The sequence below is a fragment of the Loxodonta africana genome, chromosome 2, assembly GCF_030014295.1.
Source record: "Loxodonta africana isolate mLoxAfr1 chromosome 2, mLoxAfr1.hap2, whole genome shotgun sequence".
NCBI lineage: Eukaryota > Metazoa > Chordata > Mammalia > Proboscidea > Elephantidae > Loxodonta > Loxodonta africana.
This window is the reverse complement of record NC_087343.1, coordinates 173,507,224-173,532,478: the sequence shown is the minus strand read 5'-3', so window position 1 is coordinate 173,532,478 and position 25,255 is coordinate 173,507,224. Positions and strand designations below refer to the sequence as shown.

General features: G+C 39.7%; 1 protein-coding gene across 2 annotated transcripts in view; it reads left to right on the top strand.

Moving 5' to 3' along the window:
- Positions 1–8,333: 8,333 nt before the first annotated feature.
- The window catches only part of SOX30 (SRY-box transcription factor 30), a 55,328-nt gene continuing 38,406 nt past the window's right edge, over positions 8,334–25,255 (top strand). Inside the window, exons 1-4 of one of the 2 annotated variants that reach the window (XM_010592181.3) lie at positions 8,334–9,315; positions 11,360–11,599; positions 13,123–13,302; positions 22,738–23,230. In XM_010592181.3, the coding sequence (XP_010590483.3) occupies positions 8,334–9,315; positions 11,360–11,599; positions 13,123–13,302; positions 22,738–23,230 (1,895 nt within the window). The remainder of the gene's footprint in view (positions 9,316–11,359; positions 11,600–13,122; positions 13,303–22,737; positions 23,231–25,255) is intronic. The other variant, XM_064278899.1, reaches the window with a different exon arrangement.

Sequence of the window (25,255 nt, the reverse complement as noted above, 5' to 3'; positions counted from 1 at the left end):
CTGCTTTATTCACAAAAGCAGATAAATGGAAACAAGTGGAAAGAAGACGGATGAAATATAAAGAATCGTTATACCAAAAATAATTGGTTGATGTTCAACCATTTCAGGAAGTAGCACATGATCAAGAACAGATGGTAATGAAGGAAGAAGTCCAAGTTGAACTGAAGGCACTGGTGAAAAACAAGGTTCCAGAAACTGACAGTATATCAACGGAGATGTTTCAACAAATGAATACAATGCCGGAAGCACTCACTTGTCTTTTCCAAGAAAATTTGGAAGACAGCTACCTAGCCAACCAACTGGAAGAGATCCATATTCATGCCCATTCCAAAGGTGGTCCAATGGAATTTGGTAATTATCGAACAGTATCATTAATATCACAATCAAACAAAATTCTGTACATAGACAGGAACTGCCAGAAGTTCAAGCTGGATTCAGAAGAGAATGTGGAATGAGGGATATCACTGCTTATGTCAGATGGATCCTGGCTGAAAGCAGAGAATACTAGAGAGATGTTTACCTGTGTTTTATTGACTATGCAAAGGCATTTGTGTGGATCATAACAAATTATGAGTAACATTGTGAAGAACTGGAATTCCAGGACACTTAATTGTGCTCATGTGGAACTTGTACATGACCAAGAGGCAGTTGTTTAAACAGGAGAAGTGGATATTGCATGGTTTAAAATCAGGAAACTGTGTGTCACCATACTTATTCAATCTGTATGCTGAGCAAATAATCCGAGAAGCTGGACTAACTATATGAAAAAGAATTAGGCATCAGGATTGGAGGAAGACTCATTAACAACCTGCGTTATGCAGATGACACAACTTGCTTCCTGAAAGCGAAGAGGGCTTGAAACACTTACTGATGAAGGTCAAAGGCTACAGCCTTCAGTATGGATTACACCTCAACATAAAACAAAAATCCTCACAGCTGGACCAATAAGCAACATAATGATAAATGGAGAAAATATCGAAGTTTCAAAGGTTTCATTTTACTTGGATCCACAATCATCACCCATAGAAGCAGCATTCAAGAAATCAAACCACATACTGCATTGGGTAAATCTGCTGCAAAAGACCTCTTTAAAGTATTAAAAAGCAAAGATGTCACTTTGAGGACTAAGGTTCACTTGACTCAAGCCATGGTATTTTCTATCCCTTCATATGCTGTATAATGAATAAGGAAGACTGAAGAAGAATTGATGATTTTGAATTATGGTATTCGCAAAGAGATGGAATATACCATGGACTGCCAGAAGAATGAACATACCTGTTTCAAAGGACCACCAGAAGCAGTTTGCTTTCAGACGGCACAGTTGGCAATACACTTTTACTGTCCTACCTCAGGGGTATATAAACTCTCCAGCCGTATGTCATAATTTAGTCCACAGGGGCCTTGATTGTCTTTCCCCTCCACAAGATATCACACTGGTCCATTATGTTGATGACATTATACTGATTAGGCCTAACAAGGAAGTAGTGTCAATGACTCTGCACATACTGGTAAAATATTTGCGTGCTAAACCCCAACCTAAACCCATTGCTGTCGAGTTGACGCCAATTCACGGCAACCCTATAGGACAGAGTAGAACTGTCTCATAGGGTTTCCAAGGAGTGGCTAGTGGATTTGAACTGTCGATCTTTTGGTTAGCAGCCTTACTTTTAACTACTGACCACCAGGGCTCCATTTGTGTGCTACAGGGTGGAAAATTAACTCAACAAAAATTCATGCGCCTTCCACCTCAGTGAAATTTCAAGTGGTCCAGTGGTGTGGGGCATGTCAAGATATTCCTTCTTAAATGAAGGATATATTATTGCATCCGGCCCCTCCCACAACAGGAGGACTCTTTGGATTTTGGAAGCAAAATATCCCTTATTTGGGTGTGCTACTCCATGTGACTCAAAAAGATGCTAGTTTTTAGTGTGGCCCAGACCAAAAGCAAGCTCTGCAACAGGTTCAGGCTGGTATTCAAGCCACTCTGCCACTTGGCCCATATGATCTGGCTGATCCAACAGTGCTTAAAGAGTTAGTGGAAGATAGAGATGCTATGTGGAGTCTTTGGAAGGACCCTATTTGTGAATCACAGCACAGACTCTTAAGATTTTGGAGCAAAGCCTCTGTGGGTAACTACTTTCCTTTTGGGCCTTAGTAGAGACTGAACACTTAACCATGGGCCACCAAGTCCCCATGCAGCTTGAGCTGCCCATCACGACCTGAGTCATAAAGTTGGTTGCATAGCAGCACTCCACCATTAAATGGAAGTGGTATATATAAGGTTGGGCTCAAGCAGGACCTGAAGGCAAAGTAAGCTGATTGAGGAGGTGGCCCAAATGTCCACGGGTCTCCACTCCTGTCACGTTATCTTTCCTCTCCCAGTCTGCACCTATATCCTCTGTGGGGTTCCTTAAAATCAGTTTAGCTTGTCTACATCAGTTTGTGTTAGTTTAGGTAGGTAGAGTGTTTCTAGAAATTCGTCCATTCCTCTAAGTTTTCAAATTTGTTGGAGTACCAATTTTTCATAGTATTCTATTATGATCCTTATTAATTTCAATTGTGTCTGTTGTGACACCACCTGTCTCATTTCTTATTCAGGTTATTTGCTTCCTCTCCTGTTTCTCTTTTGTCTGTCTGGCCAGTGGTTTGTCGATTTTGTTGATCTTTTCAAAGAACTAACTTTTGGTCTTGATGATTCTTTAAATTGTTTTTCTACTTTCTATTTCATTTATTTCTGCTCTAATCTTTATTATTTCCTTTCTTCTGGTACCTGAGGGCTTCTTTTGCTGTTCTCTATTTGTCCAACTTGTAGGGTTATGTTTTGATTTGGGCCCTTTCTTCTTTTTTGATGTATTTACTGCTATAAATTCACCTTTAAGTACTGCTTTTACTGTGTCCCAGAAGTTTGGTAAGATGTGTTTTCATTCTCATTTGACACTTGGAATTTTTTTTTTTATCCCATCTTTGATTTCTTTTATTAACCAGTAGTTTTTAAGCAAGGTGTTGTTTCCATATATCTCATCTTCTTTCCTTGCTGTTTCTGTTATTGATTCCTAGTTTTACAGCATTATGATTAGCGAAGATGCTTTGTATTATTTCGACGTTCTGGATTTTGTCAAGGCTTGCCTTGTGGCATAAAGTGTGATCTATTCTGGAGAATGTTTCATGTACGTTGGAAAAGAATGTGTACTTTGGTGATGTTGGGTGGAGTGTTCTGTATATGTCTATGAAACTGAGTTGATTGATTGTGGCATTTAGATCTTCTGTATCTTTATTGAGTTTCTTCATCAATGTTCTGTCCTTCCTGAAAGTCGTGTGTTGAAGTCTCCTACTATTATTGTGGGACTGTCTATTTCTTTTCAATGCTATTAGAGTTTGTTTCATGTATCTTGGGGCACTGCCACTGGGCGTGTATATATTTATTATGGTTATGTCCTCCTGGTGTATTGACCCTTTAATCATTATATAGTGTCCTTCCTTATCCTTTATGGTAGATATTGTCTTAAAAGTCTATTTTTTTATAGATTAATGTTGCCACTTCTACTTCTTTTCAGTTAATGTTTGCTTCATATTTTTCCATTCTTTGAGTTTTAGTTTATGTCTTTGTGTCTAATGTGTGTCTCTCATTGACAGCATATAGATGGATCATGTTTTTTTTACCCATTCTACCACTCTATTTATTGCTGCATTTAGGCCATTTACATTCAGTATAATTACTGATAGGTGAGAGTTTACTACTGTCATTTTGATGAGTTTTTTGTTGTTTTGCTGACAGTTTCTTTGTTCTGCTTTATTTTCTGCACTGAGTTCTTTTTGGTTTATGTATTTTCTTTTCATCTCTTTTACTATTGTTGATTTTGTGTCTGGTGAGTCTTTTTCATTTTTAACGTAAATTTGCTACCTTCCTTGGTGGTTACCTTGAAATTTACTTTTATTTTACTAAATTTAAGCCAGTCTGTTATTTTTTGGTATCACCTTGACTTCCTCTCCATCTGGAAGTTCTATGACTACACCACTTATTCCCTCTTTTTTGTTTTGACGTTGTCATCATTTACATATTGAAGTCTCCGGTTCTCTATTTTCAGTCTTTTAGCTTTATTTTTTTGAATTCCCTACCTAGGTTGCTAACTGGTTGATCTGTGTCCTAGTCTTGGATTGTTGTCTGATATTGTTGGTTCTCTAACCAGGTGACTCCCTTTAATATTTCTTGTAATTTTGGTCTGGTTTTTACAAATTCCTTTAATTTCTTTTTATCTGGAAATGACCTAGTTTTACCATCATATTTGAGAGACAATTTTGCTGGATATATAATTCTTGGCTGGGAATTTCTTTCCTTCAAGGCTTTATATACATCATTCCATCGCCTTCTTGCCTGCATGGTTTCTGCTAAGTAATGTGAGCTTAGTTGTACTAGTTATCTTTTCTAGGTGCCTTTTCAGTATTCTTTCTTTGTCTTCAGTTTTAGCAAATTTGATTATGAAATGTTTTGGGGGCTTTCTTTTGGGGTATATCCTGGATGGGGTTCACTGAGCTTCCTAAATAGATATCTTCTCATTTTTCATGACATTAGGGAATTTTTCTGCCAGCAAATTTTCAGTAATTCTCTCCGTGATTTGTGCTATCCCCGCCTGTCTAGTACTCCCGTCACTCACAGATTTTTCCTCTTGATAGTATCCCACATAATTCTTAGGCTTTCTTCATTTTTTTTTTTTTCCATTCTTTTTCCTCAAACAAATTGGTGTCAAAGGATTTACCTTCAATCTTACTAATTCTGACTTCCATTGTCTTAATTCTGCTCCTATGACCTTCTATTGAGTTGCCTAATTGTGAAATTTTATTATCAATCTTTTGGATTTCTAATTGCTGTCTCCTTATGCTTCTAGTAGCTGTTTATTCTGTCATTTTGTTCTTGTATTGTTTCCCTGAATTCCTCAACTGTTTTTCCTATGTGTTCCTTGGTTTGGTCTGAGTTTTGCCTGATCTCCTTCCTGATCTCTTGGAGAGCTCTATATATCAGTCTTTTGAATACTTTATTGGGTAGTTCCATTACTTTATATTCCTTCAGAAGGTTTTCTTTTTCTGATTATTTTGGTTGCTTGCTGGAGCCATCTTGTCCTGCTTCTTTATGTTATTTGATATTTACTGTTGTCTCTGAGGCATCAGTAAGTTATTATACTTATTTTTCATTGTATTTTTGTTTTGTTTTGTTTTGTTTTGATATGGCCAAGTATGCTGGACATTGTGCTATTTTGGCTGTAGGTGTCGTTGAAGCTCTCATGTCCTGTCTCCAGGTGGTCAGAGCAGCTAATAGGTGTATGAACCCTGAACTCTGTTCTTGCAGACGTGTATTTGTTCAGGCTGCAAGTGTCTGGGTCATCTGTCATCGAGTGTGTGGTGTGCAGACTCTCACCTACAGTCCTAGCCAGGCAAGGCTATGTGGTGTTTGGAGTAGGCACAGGTTTCTGGTTGCGGGGGGGGGGGGTGATGTGTAGAGCAAGGCAGGGGGCTGTTGGCTGTCCCCTGGGTGCCTGGAGATACAGTGTGTCCCTGTCCATTGGAGCATATAGTGCGGTGGGGTAGTGCAGCCATCCTTGGGCACCCAATGCCATTGGCTGGAAAGGTTGTGAGGCACTACTAATTCTCAGGCCTCTGTTGTGGGCATCTAGATGGAGTGGGTTGTGCCACCAGGCCTCAGGCCCCCAGTGTGCATGGGTGAGGCCCCTTCATAGGAGGTGGGGTGGTATAGAATGTCACAAATCTGCAGCTCCCCCTTCGCTGCTGCAGGTGAAAATGGGCTTCAGGTGGGTGCCCTGCCTGTTTTATGCTAATGATGGGGTGTGGTGTTGAATTGGCTCACAAGGCATTTGGGTGGGGGTGAAGGGCGCTGCAAGTCTGTGAACCCCCTACGCCAGTGGCTGGGCGAAGGGGCAGGGCCTCCAGAACTTCCATGAGTTCTAGGCTTAGGGGGCGTGGTGTTGTTGAATGCCTCAGGACTGGTGTTGGAGTGGGGTGAGGGGTGGGTTTGGGTAGGGAGTGCTTCTCAGCTGTGGCTCTCTAGTACGGGGAGGGGTTATGTTGCCAGCACACACAGTGGGTTGGGAGATTGCATTTAACTTTCACAGGTCTGGTGTCACTCCTGTTTAGTTCTGGAGGTGTGTGCAGATTTGCTGCTGCTTGGCTGCACCAGATGAGGTGGGTTTCAGCTTGGCATATTGCTGCTTGCCTCAGCTTGTGTGCACCGTGCAGATTCAGTGGGCAGGACACTGGTGATCTCGCAATCTGTAGTTCCCCATTTCTGCTGTTTTTGAATTGTCTCTCCTTCCACCTCCCACTCAGTCCAATTCTTCAGTTTTGTCTTTGATGATGAGGGTTCCTAGATTGTCATATATATTCAATTCACTTGTTTTTTCAGGTCTTTGTTGTAAGACTGATGACAGGAAGTATCTGACTATTTTGCCATCTTGGCCTTGCCTCCATAGGGTTCTCCATGGCTGATTTTTCAGAAGTAGATCATCAGGCCTTTCTTCTGAGGTACCTCTGGGTAGACTCAAACCAACAACCTTTCTGTTAGCAGCTGGCACATTAACCATCTGTACCACCTGAGGATTCCAGCATAAGAGCAAGTCCTTGATGTTGCTGTTGTTATTTGCCATCCAATTGGCTCCAATTCATGCTGGCTTTGTGTATAACAGAACAAAATGTTGCCTGGTCTTGAGCCATCTTCATGATACTCGGTACATGTGACGTCCATTATTGTGGCTATTGTGTCGATCTATCTCATTGAGGGTTTCCTTCCTTTTTGCTGACCATCTACTTTACCAAACATGATGTCTGTTTCTAAAACTTGGTCTTTCCTGATGCTCTTGATATGATATCAAAACCAAACCCGTTGCTGACAAGTTGATTCTGACAGTGACCCTATAAATAGTGATTATCACCACTATTAGGCCATGACGGTCTTTATTCATTCGTTCATTTAACAAGTTATTTATTGAATGTCTATCATATGCCAGGTTCAATTCTTGACATTAGAGATTCAATAATGAGCTAAACACAAACACTTCTGCATTCAAGGAGTTTATAGTCAAGTGGGGGTGGCAGCAGAATTATCATACAAAGAAGTACATAATTACGAATTTTGGAAAGTGCTTTAAAAGAAGTTGGGGAAGTATATAAACTGGATTTGACATGATTTGCAGAGTTAGGAAAGGGTGTCGAGCTGCAGTTTTAAAAACAGCAGTACTGAAGTGGACACAAAGGGAGAACAGCATTCTGGGCATGTTCCAAAGTCCCTGCGGTAGGAGAGGAAATGATGAGAGGCCTGTGTGGCTGAAACCAACAGAGCCATGGGCAGAGTGGTTGAGGAGGAGTAGTAGGCAGGGCACAGGCCACTTGGGACTTTATAAGCTTTGCTAAGGATTTTAGACCTTTATCATGTGGCCAGTGGGAAGCCATGGGAAGATTTAGGAGAGCAGGTGTGACACCACTCGATTTGTATTTTTGAAACATCACTGGCAGCTAGAGTGTAGGAGGACAATGTTAAAAAGGAGACTATTTATAGGGCTACAGAAGTATCCAGGTGAAAGATAATGGAGGCTTGGAAAAGGGTGGTGGCGGTAAAGACCCAAATAAGGAATGAATTTGGGATGTATTCTGGATGTAGGACCTACGGGATCTGGTGATTAATTGAATGTTTAATTAGCACAGTAATGGCACAAGGTCAACCACTCTTCCCATCAAGATCAACTAATGGCTTTATTAAGAAGTTTAAGAAAGTTCCCCGTCTTCATTGGCAAAGACCCAAAAGCCGCGGTGGTGTGCACTACAAATAGCGCATTCTCGCCGGGCAGAGCGCATGCACAACGTCTAGTTCCCAGAGTAATGGACTGCGCAACTTTATCGCCCAAGAGGGCAGTGGTGTGGAATCATAGCGTTTCCTGGGCAACGTCATTGTCCAGCGCTGCGGGCGGGGGAGGGGTAACTAAAGACAACTGCCTAAGAGAACTCCGGAAGGGAGGAACAGTCACAGGCGAAAATGGGCAACACGTGCTCCGTCCCTGGCCACCGTGGGTGATTCAAGGCCCAGCGCGTGTCTACAGCCCACGGCGGGTGGGAGGGGGGCAGAGAGCGCGCCTGTGATTGGAGGGCTGGGGATACCAGGACGCTTGTGATTGGGCGCGGTCAAGAACGAGGGCAGCATTTTGAACCGCGTAGGGTTCTGGGTAGCAAAAGCCTTGGAAGTGTCTTAACCGAAAGGGGGAGGGGGAAGGTAGCCAACAAACGGCTGAGCTCACAATCCCGGCAGGGAGCAGGCTGGGCGTCCCCCTCCCCCCATGGAGAGAGCCAAGCCAGAGCCACCGCCTCAGCCACGCCAACTGCCGCGGGCGACCCCGCCGCGCCCGTTGCGCCCCGCTCCGCCCCCGCTGCCGGTCGAGGGTACCTCCTTTCGTACAGCGGCCATCGAGGCCCCTTCGTCGCCGCCGGCCTCGAGCGCCGCTGCCATTGCCACTGTGGCCTCGTCGTGCCGGGAGGCCCCGGCGTCGGGCGTACAACCTGCGGCACATCGCCTGCTGGAGGTGAAGCCGGAGCAGGTGCTGCTGCTGCCTCAGACTCGGGACGAAGCCACCGCTTCGCCTGCGCAGGCGCGATTGCTGCAGCTGAGGCCCGAGCTTCTGTTGCTGCAGCAGCCGGCAGCGTCCGAGAGCGCCCCCTGCAGGCCCGAAATGCACCCGGTGCAGCCCCGAGCGGTGCACGTCAAGGCCGAGAAGCAGGAGCCCGGACCCGGCTTGGAACCGTCGTTGGGGCCTCGGAGGGTCGTCGAGGTGGGACCCAGGCCTTCCAGAGTGGCCAAATTGGAAGGCCCCGGGTCGGTTGTCGACAGCCACCGAGGGGACGAGAAGAAGGGCAAGTCGGAGGCGGAGGAGGTCATGAGGGACGCGGGGAAAGGCGGTGAAGGCAAAAGTCTGGCGACCGTCAGAGAAGGAGTCATCAAAACCGAGGAGAGACTCCGCGAGGGCTGCAGGCTCGGCTCAGAGCCCGCGTCCAATGGCTTGATCCATGGCAGCAAGGAGGTCATCCTGGCCCAGCCGGCCGGTGGTTTTGGGTCGCACCAGCAAGACCTTAGGCTCCCTTTGACTCTCCACACCGTCCTTCCTGGGGCCCGGATCCAGTTTCAGGGACCTCCACCTTCAGAACTGATACGATTGACCAAGGTCCCCCTGACACCAGTGCCTATTAAAATGCAGTCCTTACTGGAGCCTTCTGTAAAAATTGAAACCAAAGATGTCCCACTCACCGTGCTTCCCTCAGATGCAGGTATTAGACGGCAGGGGAATCTGGTTTTCAAAACTTCGTCTGTGTTGCCCCGTAGTTGACATGTCAGCAGTTCAGAAGTCTAAACTAGAAAAATAAAATCATGAAATTGAGTCTTTTCAGGGCAAAGGCTGCGCAGGTATCACTTCTGATTGAACTGTACATAAAACACAATAACAAGTTCACGATTCCCAAACAATAAAAAGAGATATATATATATATATATATATTTAAGGCCCCGGAAACATATTGAAGTCATAAACTAATAGGTTATTGTCAAGCAAACTAGTGAATTAAAGTCAGCCAGAGGCAGGGTGCCTGTTTCAATATGAGATTTAGACCTAACTAATGTTTATGTACAAAAATAGAAATATTCTTTTTTAAACACAAAACCCTAGATATATGCCACAAATAATCTACATTAAGAATACTGTCTTAGAGTAGCTTAATACTTGTATCAAGAGACAGGAACATTTATACCAATTACAGCGGTTATTTATCTTCTTTAAAACGAACAGTAAACATTTTTCTAAAAGGAAATAGCATGTGATTAAATTTAACACTTTACTATTTATTCTTTTAAAAGCCAGAGTTAGAGATACATTGAAAATGAAAATACTATAGAATAAGCTAGAAAATTTTGTTTTCAAAGAAGTGACTATAGTGATAGCAATGACTACAAATAGATGGCAAATTCTTATTTTATGATTTAGTTCAGGTAGAACACAGTGCCAATGAATGTCTTGGAAAGTCATATTAACCTTCAGTTTATATTTCATTAACTACTGTATTCATCGTTTTTGTTCATATTTTCTTTTAAGATTCTTCCCACTCCCTTGCTTTTGTCTTTGGTAGTTTTTAAACTTCATTTTCTAAGGAAAAGGGAATGCTTTCTTCGTATAACTTATTTCATCTTTTGCATATTTTTAAAAATTTTATATATCCAGTAACTCTAAACTACAGTAAGTTTATAGACAGGTTTTTTTTTTTTTATGAACTACATATTGGATGTGAATTTAGCTAACTTCCTTATTGTGATTTCAGCTGGCCCTCTGACTATCAAGTCACTTTTATTATTTTTGTCTTACTTTTCTCCCAGCACAAGAGACTAGTCATGACAATTTACTTTAACAGGAGCCTCACCTTTATACTGAAATACAACTAAGAGAGTATAATATTACAAATATTTTTGCTTGAATGGACACCTCCATGGCATGGAAAGGAGTTCCTTTAGGCATTTAGGGAGCCCCTACCTAATGCTTAGGAGCCCTGGTGTTGAAGTGGTTAAGTGCTTGGCTGCTAACTGAAAGGTCGGTGGTTTGAACTCACCAACCTCTCCTCAGGAGAAAGATGTGGCAGTCTGCTTCCGTAAAGATTTACAGCCTTGGAAGCCCTATGGAACAGTTCTACTCTGACCTATAGGGTCGCTATGAGTCGGAATTGACCCAGCAGCAACGGGCTTAGTTTGATTTACCTAATTCTAGGATCATAGTCATGGGGGTTGTTTTTTTTTTTAGTCATGGATAAGGAACCCTGGTGGCGGAGTGGTTAAGAGCTACAGCTACTAACCAAAAGGTTGGCAGTTTGAATCCACCAGCCGTTCCTTGGGAACCCTGTGGGGCAGTTCTCCTCTACCCTGTAGGGTTGCTACGAGTCGAAATTGACTTGAAGGCAATGGGTTTAGTCATGGATAAGTTGTAGTTCCTGCCAGCTAGTGATAGAATATTTTTAAAGGGAAATAAAGAATATGTTAATTATTTTTAGAGGTATTAATAAAACTCAAAGAAGTAATAAGCCAGTAGTTTACTGTGTCTCCAACTAGCATATTATTGTCCTTGAAGAAGAGTCATTCTAAGCAACAGTTCAGAATGCTGAGTTCAGGGGTTATGAGGAATTCTGGAAAACTGGCAATTCTCTGGCTATATTCAAGTGTATGTTTTCTCCAGATACTTTAAAATAAACATAGATGGAGGTGCACTTCACTTTAAAATTGTGTGTGTGTGTGTGTGTGTGGCACATTAATTTAGTCTTAATTTTTGTCACATAGGAATACCAGATACTCCCTTCAGTAAGGACAGAAATGGTCACGTGAAGCGACCCATGAATGCATTTATGGTTTGGGCAAGGATCCACCGGCCAGCACTAGCCAAAGCTAACCCAGCAGCCAACAATGCAGAAATCAGTGTCCAGCTTGGGTTAGAGTGGAACAAACTTAGTGAAGAACAAAAGAAACCCTATTATGATGAAGCACAAAAGATTAAAGAAAAGCACAGAGAGGAATTTCCTGGTAATCAAACGAAATGAACAAAATCTTTTTCTGATTATTTTAATTTATTTAGGTAAAGATTAGGCTAGGTTGTGATTGAAAAGCAAAAATGGATTTTTTTTTTCCTACTCTGATATGTGCAATAAATATTATAGTAATGATTGAATTGGTACTGGATATCAGTTTCCTTCAACTGAACCAAGCAGTGGGCTACGTGGTCTCGTATTTATTAACTAATACAAACCAGTGGACATACAGTCTTACTGTGGTTTTGATTAAATATATACAGATATAAACGTAATGAAGATAGATAAAGCTTCAGAGTTCTTGCTCAACTCTACTTTGAGTCGTTTTCACTTTCAGAGAATTATAGGAACATATCAGGATCTTGGAAACCCTGGTGGTGTAGTGGTTAAGTGCTATGGCTGCTAGCCTAAAGGTCAGCAGTTCAAATCCGCCAGGCACTCCTTGGAACCTCTATGGGGCAGTTCTAGTCCGTCCTATAGGGTCGCTATGAGTCGGAATCAACTAGACGGCAACGGGTTTGGTTTGGTATATCAGGATCTTACAAATTTTTATTTGGATGGCTGAGGAAAGTTGAAATTTATTTCTATGCCATAATTTTGCAAACATAGTAGAAAATGAGATGTTAAAATCAATGCAATGGGAAAATATGCAGTGAACACTTAAAGATATTAAGAATGCAGGGCTTAGCATCATGCAATATTTTAATGTTATATGGTTATCCGAACATAGTCCTGTCTTCTGATTCATATATTTATCCCCATCATAATGTAATTTTGAATGAGTCTGACTCCTACCCACCAATGAGGCCGTTGAGGTTCAGCTTAGGGAAACGCACAGTGTATGGCCAACATGACTGTGCACGGTGGGAAAAGAATAATTTTTTTTTTCTGAAATACGTGCAGAGAGGTGCTGGGGCAAGATCAGAGGCAGTGACTACAGGGAACCAGTGACTCTTCTGGTTATACAGTGGCTTCAACTTCCATAACCCTATTCTTCTGACCTTGAAAGGAAATTGGGTTACTTGTGAACTTGAAAACTGCCAACTCTAAAAAAAAAGACTTCTTGAGCCAGGCATAAAAGTAGTGGTGACTGGTCATTAGTGACCATTACATTGTAAGATATAGACAGTTACCTTATAGAAAGCGAAGAAACAGAGGATGAGTAGTGTCTTACGGGGCATTGTTTTATAGGTGGAGTAAAGGCTTTTAGATTCAATGGCTTTAATGTTGATTTTACTGCAGATTCAATCTGTGTCTTTGAATATAAGAAATTTGACCTTGCTTTTCTTTTAAATTATGGATTACAACATTGACCACTAGTTCAGAGCTATATGGATATGGATGTTAAAATGCACAGTGAAGGAGTCATTCACAGAAATATTATGATAGAGCTGGAAAATATACCTTAGACAATAACTTTTTTTTTAAACTTTGAAGTGCTTCGGATTTTAATGTGAAAAAATTATTTGAAGGAGTCTACACATTTTAATTAAAAACAGTTTATCTTCTTCTATATAGGTTGGGTTTATCAGCCTCGTCCAGGGAAGCGAAAACGCTTCCCTCTAAGTGTTTCCAATGTATTTTCTGGTACCACACAGAGTATCATCTCTACAAATCCCACAACAATTTATCCTTATCGCTCACCTACCTACTCTGTGGTTATTCCCAGCCTACAGAACACCATCACTCATCCAGTTGGTGAGTTGGTTTTATTTTAGATTACTGTTTTTTTAATAGCTGTGTGAAAAATTTACCTCTTAGGCTGAAATTTTGCTTGTGTTAGGTGTAAGAATTTAAAACAACAACATTAATTAAGGAAAAAAAATCAAGAATAGAGAAAGTGAGAAAATTAAATCAGAGATGGAAAATTTTCAGTAAACATCAAATCACTTGGTTTGGGAGAGTGGAAAATATTCCATGTATAAAGCCTCAGGCTTTTAAGCAAATCAGGATGAGTCCATTGATTAGGCAGATAATACAGGAAATGACTGAGGTAATTCAATAGGAAATAGGAGTGTCTTCTTACTATCAGCATAAAAGAATGCCTTGCTAATGGGGTCATGAAGCGTTGTGTCCTGGAACTTAGTAATGATGACTGATCTGTTAAGACCATTCCCTTGCTGCTCTAGAAAAACAATGGAAGTAATCTATTTTCTTCCAAATATTTGTTTGGTTCGTTATATCGTCTTTCTCTAAATTGCTTCTCTACTATTAGTTCTTTACAATATTCTTGTCTCTTTTAAGAGCCCCAAATTGAGAACCTAATATCTTAATAACTTGTTATAGTGCTACCCATCATTGGTCTGTTCTTTCTGAACTTAACCATCTCCTGAAAACAAAAAACCCATTGCTGTCAATTCTGACTCATGGTGACCTTATGTGTTACAGAGAACTGCTCCATAGGATTTTCTTGGCTGGAATCTTTACGGAAGCAGATTGCCATGTGTTTCTTCCTTGGCACCGCTGGGTGGGTTCAAACACCAACCTTTAGGTTAGTAGTCAAATGCAAACCATTTGCACAACCAAAGGACTTTAACCATCTCTTAAAGCCAAAACCAAACCAAGCCCATTGTCGTTGTGAGTTGATTCCAACTTATAGCGACCCTATAGGAGAGAGTAGAAATGTCCCATTGGGTATCCAAGGAGCGGCTGGTGGATTCAAACTGCCCACCTTTCAGTTAGCAGCCAAGCTCTTAACCACTGCACTATCTCTTAGGGAGAGCTTTATATAGTCACTACTTACTACCACCTGACCTTAAACTACTGTCCTTTCCATGTTCCACCTGCTCAGACCTTTCCGATAATAAGGCCATCACTATATGCTGAGAGGTTTAGATATCTTGGAAATTGACTTATTAGACACTTATGCATTTTCAATGCTTTTTTCCATGTGTTAGCAATCAATAACAACAAAGCCACACTCAAGATGCCTAGGTTCAAGAGAAAGATGCAGAAAGCAGACCCTGTAACAGTCTAGTTCTCTCCCAGCAGAGTCAGGACTCTCATCCCTCGCTATTTGCTAGTTGTTGTTGTTAGGTGCTGTTGACGCAGTTCTGACTCGTAGCAACCCTGTGCACAACGGAATGAAACACTGCCTGGTCCTGCGCCATCCTTACAATCATTGCTATGCTTGAGCCCATTGCTGAAGTCACTGTGTCAGTCCACCTCGTTGAGGGTCTTCCTCTTCTCCACTGACCCTGTACATTACCAAACATGATGTCCTTCTCCAGGTACTGATCCCTCCTGACAACGTGTCCAAAGTATGTAATATGCAGTTTCGCCATCCTTGCTTCTAAGGAACATTCTGGTTGTACTTCTTGCAAGACACATTTGTTCGTTCTTTTGGCAGTCCATGGTATATTCAATATTCTTCATCAACACCACAATTCAAAGACATCAGTTCTTCTGTCCTCCCTATTCGTTGTCCAGCCTTCACCTGCATATGATGCGATTGAAAATACCATGGCTTGGGTCAGGTGCACCTTAGTCTTCAAGGTGACATCTTTGCTTTTCAACACTTTAAAGAGGTCCATTGCAGCAGATTTGTCCATTGCAATGAGTCTTTTGATTTCTTGACTGTTCCTTCCATGGGTGTTGATTGTGGATCCAAGTAAAATGAAACCCTTGACAACTTCAATCTTTTCTCTATTTATCATGATGTTGCTTATTGGCCCAGTTGTGAGGATATTTGTTTTCTTTATGTTGAGGTGTAATCCATACTGAAGGCTATGGTCTTTGATTTGTCAGTTTGTCGTACTGTTGGGGCTTGCATGTTGCTGTGATGCTGGAAACTATGCCACCAGTATTCAGATGCCAGCAGGGTCACCCATGGAGGACAGGTTTCAGCTGAGCTTCCAGACTAAGGCAGACTAGGAAGAAGGACCTGGCAGTCTACTTCTGAAAAGAATTAGCCAGTGAAAACCTTATGAATAACAGCAGAAGATCAAAGACTATTTGCTAGTATCTCCTCTAATTCCATATTTCAACACAGGCTTAATTTTGTCTTCATTCACTGATTGTTTTCTGCAGTTATTTATGATTTCTGCTTTTATTTTATATGTTTCTTCTCTTTATCCCTTTTTCCAAGACCTGCCTTCCATCTGCTTCTTGCCACCATTAAATGCTGTATATTTTCTCTTCCCAGAATCAGATTTATCAGTGTTTTTATTTGAGGTCACTGACAGTTTTATACAATAATATTAATTTTATGTGATTCTGAGCAAAGATACTGGCAGGGTAGAAACTGGAAGATTTTCTTCTGATGTCAGCGGGGTTCTTGGATCCATGATGTTGTGTTTAAGCATGGCAGACAAAATTATAGGAAGCATTTCAGAGCTATATACAAAAGGAATCAGATCTAAGGCAAGATAATGATCTTTTGTTTATTTGCATGTCTCTTATTTTTGGTGCTATCAAGGTTCTTTCTTGGATCTCAAATGGTAAACAGAGCTCATTATCTTATAAGATTAATTTGGGAATGAGTTTTCCCAGATGTATACCTAATAATTAATGATGAGATTGATCTGCTGCTGTGTTGCCCAGTCATACAACTTTGAACAAACATGGTTTGTTCTCATCAGCTTGGCCCTATATCTCATCCAAATTTGGAAATGCCACTGTATATTCCATATTCTAACTCATTTATAAAACTGTTAAGAACAAATTATAGCACAAAACCTTAAAAATTTATACTTTTCATCTTTTATCATCTGTAGACATCAATTTTAATACCTTCCCTTTTCTGTTTCAACTAATTTTAAGTTATATTCTAAATATCAACTCATGGTAATTTTGTTTTTCAAACATACTTGCTTTCTTTCCATGGAAGAAAGATACCAAATTAGTGAGATATAATTTTTCTCTTACAGAAACAATTTACTCTCTTTTTTCTAGCAAGCTTTGTTCACTAATATGATATTGTATATATTTCACCAGCTTTTAAGGTGTAGAAAATAAACTCACCAAGTTATAGTTCCCAAAGTCACCATTTTCAACAGCTGGGTGTTAAGTTGCTTTCTAAAAGTGCCTTGCCTGTACCTACTTTATCTGATGGTTTCTCAGTTCTGCCTTTGAGTTTCTCTGCAATTCTTAGGTGAATGCCACCTAGCCTAGTGATCTGTTTATTATTATTCATTTTGTCAATTTGGATTAGAACATTCTATGAACTTGCCATTATCATAGTTCATCTAATATTCTTAGCCTATCTGACATGAAATTAATTAGGGTTCAGAAATCTTAAGATCTTCTTTAGTAAGAAGGGGTTTATTGAGTCTTTCTGTTGTCTTTTCAGTTGCCTATGATACTTTAATGACTAAATAACTCCACTGATTTTTCTTTTGCTTTAAAAGTAGTTAAAGAGTCAGTATTGACTTTGCGGTCTCTCAGATGTGTTTCCTTTAGTTTTCCTTTGGACTGCCTAATTTTTGTTTGCCATTTGACTTACCACACTTGGGCTTCTTTGTTCTACACATTTGGACAAGCTTTTTATTCTAAAAAAGATGCCTTCCCTTTTGGGCTGTCTTTGATTTGGCCAGTTAAGCATAGCAACTTTCTGATTTTGAGGCACATTGCTTTCTCCTAGGTTTTTAGTATTATATAAACAATCTTCATTTTTCTATCAGCTTTTCTTCCTAGACAATATGTATATTTTTAAAAATTGAATAACCACAGGGTGAATTTTTTGCCTTCTTCCATTAGTCAGAATCTTAAATTTAAAGGCGTTGGGATCACTATTGCATAATATTTCACAAACAGATACATGAATTTTCTAGTCTTTTTCCATTGACTCTCAAGCAAGCTTATTTTATTTTACTTTGTGTTCTGCTAGACCTGTTTGTTCTAATAAGCAATCATTTGTCTTGTTCCAGATCATGCCATCATATTTTTTTTTGTTTTTTCAGATTAGACTTGAATCATGGCTTTACTTCTTTCACGTATTTGCTCAAAGAATTTCATCTATATGTAAATCATCACTTAACATTTTTCCATCAATACCAAAACAAACATGCAATGATTTTCTTTAGAATTTTTTTAACTTCAAAAACTTGAGTATGCCTAAATTCTCAATGAGTGATTGCTGTGAAAAGACTAACTTTAAATCATAATTTTAGGCTTTAAAAATAATCAACTTTATGTCCATTTACTAATACATTACATAAGCTGTTTTTAAAAGCTAAAGTATATTTCTTTGGAATGTGAATTTAGTTATTCAGTTGTAAATATAGAGACTGACAACCATAATGACATTGGATAAGATTAAAAAATTAAGTTGTAACAAACAAACTACTAGAAGTCAAATTCCTAATCCTGACTCTTCCCTTAGTCTTTTCTTAAAAGTTAGGTATAAATAAAGAAAAATAAAACTAAAGTGTTAGAGATCACACAGACACACACAAAACCTTTAAATTTTTGAGAACAGTAGAGATGCCATCATATTTTTATTGCATGAAGATATTCAGTCAATGCATTTAAACCCTGGCAATGTAATTTGGTAATCTTCATTTCGGAGAAAGTTTCCATCTTAGATGTCTTCTTAGTCTACAATAAATTTCAGTGCCATATTTGCCCTCCACTACCTAATGTTTAAAGTGTTAAAAAAGCAAAGATGTCACCTTGAAGACTAAGGTGCACCTAACCCAAGCCATGGTGTTTTCAATTGCCTTACGTGCATGCGAAAGCTGGACAATGAATAAGGAAGACTGAAGAAGAATTGATGCCTTTAAATTATGGTGTTGGTGAAGAATACTGGATATACCCTGGGCTGTCAAAAGGATGAACAAATCTGTCTTGGAAGAAGTACAGCCAGAATGCTCCTTAGAAGCGAGGATGGCAAGACTACGTCTCACACACTTTGGACATGTTATCAGGAGGGATCAGTCCCTGGAGAAGGACATCATGTTAGTAAAGTAGAGGGTCAGCGAAAAAGAGAAAGACCCTCAACAAGATGGATGACACAGTGGCTGCAACAGTGGGCTCAAGCATAACCATGACTGGGAGGATGGCACAGGACCAGGCAATATTTCGTTCTGTTGTATGTAAGGTCACTATGAGTCGGAACTGACTGGACACCTGACAGCCTAATGTTTATTAACTGCCTGTTAGGGGTCAAACTGTGTTCTAGGGGCAGAATACACAGAAGTTTTTATGGCCTCTGCCATCAAAGAGCTTATAAAGTGGTTATAGAAAGGATAGATACAAATACAACTAATTTTACTGTTTCTTCAATAGAATCTGTAGCACCTTTCTTGTCTGGTATTATTTTTATGTCCAGTGTATTATGTTTACTCTGTCTCTCACATATAATGGCGCATACCTAGTTCTTCTCCTGTTTCTAGTTTCTGAAAGAGCTTATTGCACAGTAGATAACCTCATTAGATATCTTTGTCTTATCAAGCATCTTTGATGCCAGTTATGTTAGCACCATCATTTTATGTTAATTGTTCAAATACATTTCTTCTATATTAAAGGCTTCTGGAACCTTGTAGAAGATATATTTATTTTAGCTTGGCTTTTAAGTGTTAATTTGAACATCTGTGAATTTTCTTGTTATATTATTTTCTTGTCTACCTTTTATTTCTCAAATCTGAAAGTAGTTTTCCTTATTACATCTCAAATCAATTGGCATCTTTCACTCTTCTGAATTCATATATTTGCTCTAAAACTTCAGCTTAATACTATTCTAATTTTTTGGTACCTGACATATGGTGCCATTTTTGTTTGTCTATCTGTTTTTGCTTAAAACAAAACAAAAACCTCCATGACTCTGATATAATCTCAAATCTTGGCTCTGATATAAGGTCTATTCCAGCACAGTGTTATGTCCATAAGAAATACAAATCTGTCTTGAAAATTCCTTGAAAAGTGATATAGCTCGCTATTGTAGATTTCCTTAAGGAGTTAGGGAAGGAAGAATCACATGGTTCAACACATAGTAAGTCTTCTTGGGACTCCTCACTACCTTTATTCCTCCCCAAAGTCCCACTTTTCTTAGCAGTTGCCTAAGTATTCTTCCCAATTCTCCATTCCCATCTGTCTCTATGTTTCTGTAAGCAAGGCTTTGTCTTGCTCTTTTTCTCTTTCTCTGCCTCTGTTTCTCTTTCCCCAGATGCATACTGGTCCTCCTCTCTTTCTTACTACTTCTACACAGCTTTTCATTTTATAGAAATTTGGTCTGTTCTCAGTTTCTGCTATTCTTCATGCCTTCATTGGTGATCCTAGTCACACAACAAAAGCCTGGCTATACCCTTCGTCCACTCAGTACATGTGATGGATTCTTCCTCTTCGGAAGTGTCAGGAGATTTACAGAAATTGTTTTAAACTATTTATAATTTTTCTTTTGTCCCAGTCATACTGTACTAAAAAACACTATAGATCTAAAATTGCAATAACTAGATAATGCTAGCTGCTTTAATAAGCTCTAAAACATAATGGTTTAAACACAACTTAAGTTCAGTTTTTAACTCATGTAAAGTCTAAAATGAGTGTTTCTGGTTGGTAGATGGGTCTCTCCACAGAGGTGAATCATGGACCTAGGCTACTTCTACCCTATGGCTTTGCCATCATCAATGTGTGGCATCCAAGTCCGCTTTACTAGTGTGCATGAACCTACAGAATAGGAAACACTGTATGTAAGAGTTTTCTGTGGGTTGGTCCTGTAAGTGGTGCACATCATTTCTACTTACATTCTATTGGGTAGCCACATGGCCACTCCTAACTGCAAGGGAGACTGGAAAATGTAATCTCTCTATGTGCTAGAAGAAGAGGAAACAAGTAATTGGCTAGTCTCTACCGTATCTTAAGTATGGCTTGATATATTAGAGATCTTCCTTTTTTTACAAGCCTTCCCTATTCAGTGTATCAGAGATGACTAGATGATGTGGACTTTAACCTCCTATTTAGCAACCTGAATTTTGATATTTACAACACCTTCTGTATACTTCCATATAACATCTATGTTTCTGATGTTTGTCCTCAGACAAAAACAGTGCCTGGTACATGTTAGTTGCTTAATGAATATTTGTTAAATTAATATGTGATTATCACCCCATGTCTCATTGGCACCCCTTATTTTATGGGACTGTCTTTGGTATAAAAGGGTGTTTGGTATCAGCTAAAAGATGAGTCCTTTCCTTCTTTAGTTACTGAAACTACCAAGAGCTGTGTATGGCTCCTGGATTTTATGTTTCCTTTACCCAGAAAGAACCATACTTGTTTACTGAGAACTAAGAGCTTCTTGTACTGACTATAGGATAAAGAAACCTGCCTCAGAGCTAGATTTTAGGAGTAGATGTCTTGAGTATTAATTGAATTACCAAAGGTAATTCAATTAATAAAACTTTGAGAGTTTTTACAAGTCAGTCTGGCCTCATAGTTGTTTAAAGGAGGCTTAGAGCTCCTTATACTAGATTAGTGGTCAAAGTACTATCAGCTATAGGTGCATTCATTAGATCTTTCTTTCATCTCTTCATACCTTTCTTAACTATCTATCATTAACTAGTTTTTGTTCTAGATCCTGGGGATACAAACATGAATAAAACAGTTTCCCTGCTCTCAAGCTGCCTGTTTGGTGATTGTGGTGGGGGTACTAGACATGCAAATAATTACAAAGATTTTTTTACACCATCATGATAAGTGATGGACTTACAAGGTACTGAGGGAACATGGAGAGAGAAATTACCTTGTGCCTGATAAATCAGGAAAGACCAGATTAGTGTTCATGCCTCATGGATGGGAGGGCCAGTCCGTGTAACTGGGAATCAAGACAGCTTCGTTTAGACTGGACTTCCGTGTTGCCTTGACTCCACTGGGTCAGAGAGCACCTGGAAGCAGATGAGTATGTCCCTTAATGCCCTACTTCCCAGTTAAAGGGGGGCATTATGTGCCTTATCTGAAGAGAGGGAAGGAGGAGAAAGTCTAACCTGGGTAAGGCTGAGAGAAGAACCCATTCTTTTCAGCTTCTAACAGAGAGATTTCTGACTACAGAGTCTGTTCTTCGACTGTATCTTCTTTATTAAAAGAAACTTAACTCCACTGGAATAAACTGGGTTATGGCTCTAATGTTATAACTTCCATCTGTACTTTTTCAGAAGAGTTTAATTAAATTTAGGCTAGGTGTGTCATTTGGATAACTCAATCAGCAGTCCTCTCTCCTTCAAGAACAGAAAGATCAAACACAATTTTTTCACCAACCTTTAAAAATCATGTCACACCCATCATGTCCTGCTGTAGTAGTATTCCCTTCATATCTGTCACAAATTGTTGACATGTGACAAGTCCCATTCTCACTTGGGGCTCCTTATGTGTTCACATTGAATGTAATACAGTGAAGTAATATCATTGACTGTTTCATTTTTTTTAATTAAAAAATTAAATGTTATTTGTAATTTAGTTCAATACAAAGGACTATATAAAAGAAAAATGACCAGAAACCCAGAAACCCCTATTAATATTACAAATAAAATTAATATCTTTAGATAATAGAATATAATCTATAAGTGTAAGATGAAAATCTAGCTTTTCTTACTGCTCCGTTACCCTGTCCCTCCTCCCAGATGACTGCTCCTTAAAAGTAACCACTGCCAATAGTTTCATATTACTGTATTTCATTTAGAAATATATATACACACACACATTAGCATTCTAACATTTGTATATTTGTTTTTTAGTCAATCAGCCAATCAATAGTTTTATTCATATATTTATTCATCCGAAGAATATTTATTGAAGGCCTATTTTGTACAATCTGCTTACATAAAGATTTGCAGCCTTGGAAACCCTATAGGGCAGTTCCACTCTGCCTTATAGGGTCACCGTGAGTCATAATCAACTTGGCAGCAATGGGGATTTTGTGGTAGGCAGAATTTTGTGCCCTGGGAATGTATTAGTGAACAAAACACGGTACTCATGGCACTTGGAGTCTAGTTAGGAAAGAGAGGCAAAAAATGTAAATAAATATGTAATTTTTGTTGTTGTTGAAAATGCTGTAAGGGAAATAGAGTAATCGAATGTAGTGATGCTATTAGGTAAGGTGGTTAGCAGAGACCTCTGGTTGTACAGTTTATTAAATCCTACTGAAAAAAGAAAAACATGAGGTGACTCAATTAATGCCTGACTGTGCTATCTTTATTTCTAAAGGTGAAGCCCCACCTGCCATCCAGCTGCCCACACCTGCAGTCCAGCGCCCAAGCCCCATCACACTCTTCCAGCCCAGTGTCTCTAGTACTGCCCAGGTGGCCACCCAGCCTCCAAGTATGCCCCTCCATCCAACACTTCCACCCCAACACTTTGCTGGGGCCTCCCAAACGGACGCTCATCGGCTGCATTCTGGAGCCAGTCGTTCTGTGAAGAGACCCACCCCTGTCTCTCTGGAGAGTACCAGCAGGATTCCAACTAGTGCAAGTACTGCCCATGCCAGATTTGCAACTTCGACCATCCAACCTCCCAAGGAGTATCCTAGTGTTTCCACTTGTCCCAGAAGTGCTCCGATCCCCCAGGCTCCTCCCATTCCACACTCACATGTCTACCAGCCCCCTCCCTTGGGTCATCCAGCCACACTGTTTGGGACACCACCGCGGTTCTCTTTTCATCATCCCTACTTCTTACCTGGACCTCACTACTTCCCATCAAGGTAAATGAACATTGTTTTTTTTCTTTTCACCTAGAAACACTGGTATGAATTTATATCTCTGAAGGCATCTCTTTTTTACTGAAAAGGGGGCTTTTCAGTAAAATTTAGATCAGAGGCTGAATGGGAGCCAAGCAATTAACGTAAATAGATGAAGTGGGTCAGATGAGGAGCTAGAGAGAGTGCATGCCCCATCTAATGGGGGCAACTGCTACTCAGCTCCAGGCAACTGTTGCCTTGTAACAGTATAGGCTCAAAAGTTGTCATATCTGATTTTTCACGAGAATCAGCCATATAGGACCTTGAGATCATTTACTCAAATCCCCTTACTGTATGGAGCTGTGGTTCTCAAGCTTTAATGTGTATATGAATCACCTAGGATCTTGTTAAAATGCAGATTCTGATTCAGGAGGTCAGTACTAGGGTATAGTAGACCCGACAGTCTGCGTTTCTAACAAGCTCCCAAGTGATGTCAATTCTGCTGGTTTGTGGACCACACTTTGAATCTCAAGAGTATAGAGGAGGGCAATTAGTCTAAGAGAGGTTAAACAACTTGGCCAAAGTTAAACTCCCCTTGGTACCCTTTTTACCAGACCAGAAAGTTTCCCATATAAGTTATCAATAAAGGAATTGATGTACACAGGGAAACACCTAGGGAAAACAAATTTGCCACTTTTCATTTTACAGGGATAGCATTTAACTTGCAAGTATTCTGATAGAGTGGTATTGATCTCAATTTTTCAATTGCTGTTAAATATGTAAAGAGATGGTCTCTGTTGAGGTTGGAGTATTAAGTGTACAAAACAGATCTTCTATTGTTGCTTATTTGTGAAGTAAAACTACTCCCCACATGGGTATACCCACTACTCAAAAGAGAACTTTTGAGGTATATATTATGTTACTTCAATTCATAGTGGGATGTCAAGTCCTAAGCTCAGAATTAGAAGAAAGTAGAACCTAGGGGATCAGGTTAGGAGAAAAGGAGCTTCTGCTCTCCAGGGTTTGTTTTGTTTTCCCTATTGGCTCTTATCTTTAACAGATTTTGAAAGTCTTTAGTTCAAGGGATGAAACCTCAAAGACTCCTAAAGTCAGGGATTGATAATCTACCCTCACTACTATCTGCTAGGATCTTGAATTTTACAGGAATTTTCAGAAAATTTACAAAGTGTTTTCTAGATATAAGAAGTGTGCTAAGAACACACATGGAATTTAATAAATGAGTAGGCTTAAGAAGACTTGACCTTAGCTAGAACCTTGAAGTCTACAAACTAAAATTGCTCAAATTTTGTTACCTGTGTTACATAATTTATTTTGCAATACTGGGAAGGCTTAGACAGTATTTACTCTCAGGAAAGGAGAAAAAGAAGCAGCTAGAATGAGTTGTGTCCTACAATTTCACTCTAGCTGTCATTTTGTTTATTATTGTTATTTTTTTAGCGTTTTGAGAGATAGACATTTTTACATGTAATTCTCGTAACAATCCTGTGATCTAGGTATAATACCCCCAGTTTTTCAGATAAAGAAATTGAGACTGAGATGTAAATAGCTTTGCCAAGCCCACACAACTAGTCAATGGCAGAGCTGGTAGATAAATTTAGGTTTGTCTGTTTGATTTTGAATTCCATGTTTGTTTGTTTTTTCACAACATCAGTAAGTCTTCTCAATATAATGGCTCTTCTTGATTGGCAGCTGTTAGTTGCCAGCAGAGAAACATATGGAAAATATGTACTTTTGAATGGAAAACTGGTGTAGTCAGGTAGACTTTGGGGCAGGTAATATCTCCTTACATATTACGTAGATTAAATCATGACAGGCTTATAGGATATGGCTGTTAAGGTACAAATCATCTGACACTTTAAAGAACATTTTAAAAGGAAACACTTGAAAGTAAGCCCTTAAGAGGCGGAGATTATATCTTTTTCTTTAATACCATTATCGTTGTTGTTGTTGAGTACTATCGAGTCAGTTCCAACTCATAACAACCCTATGCATGACAAAAGGAAACACTGCCTGATCCTGCACCATTTT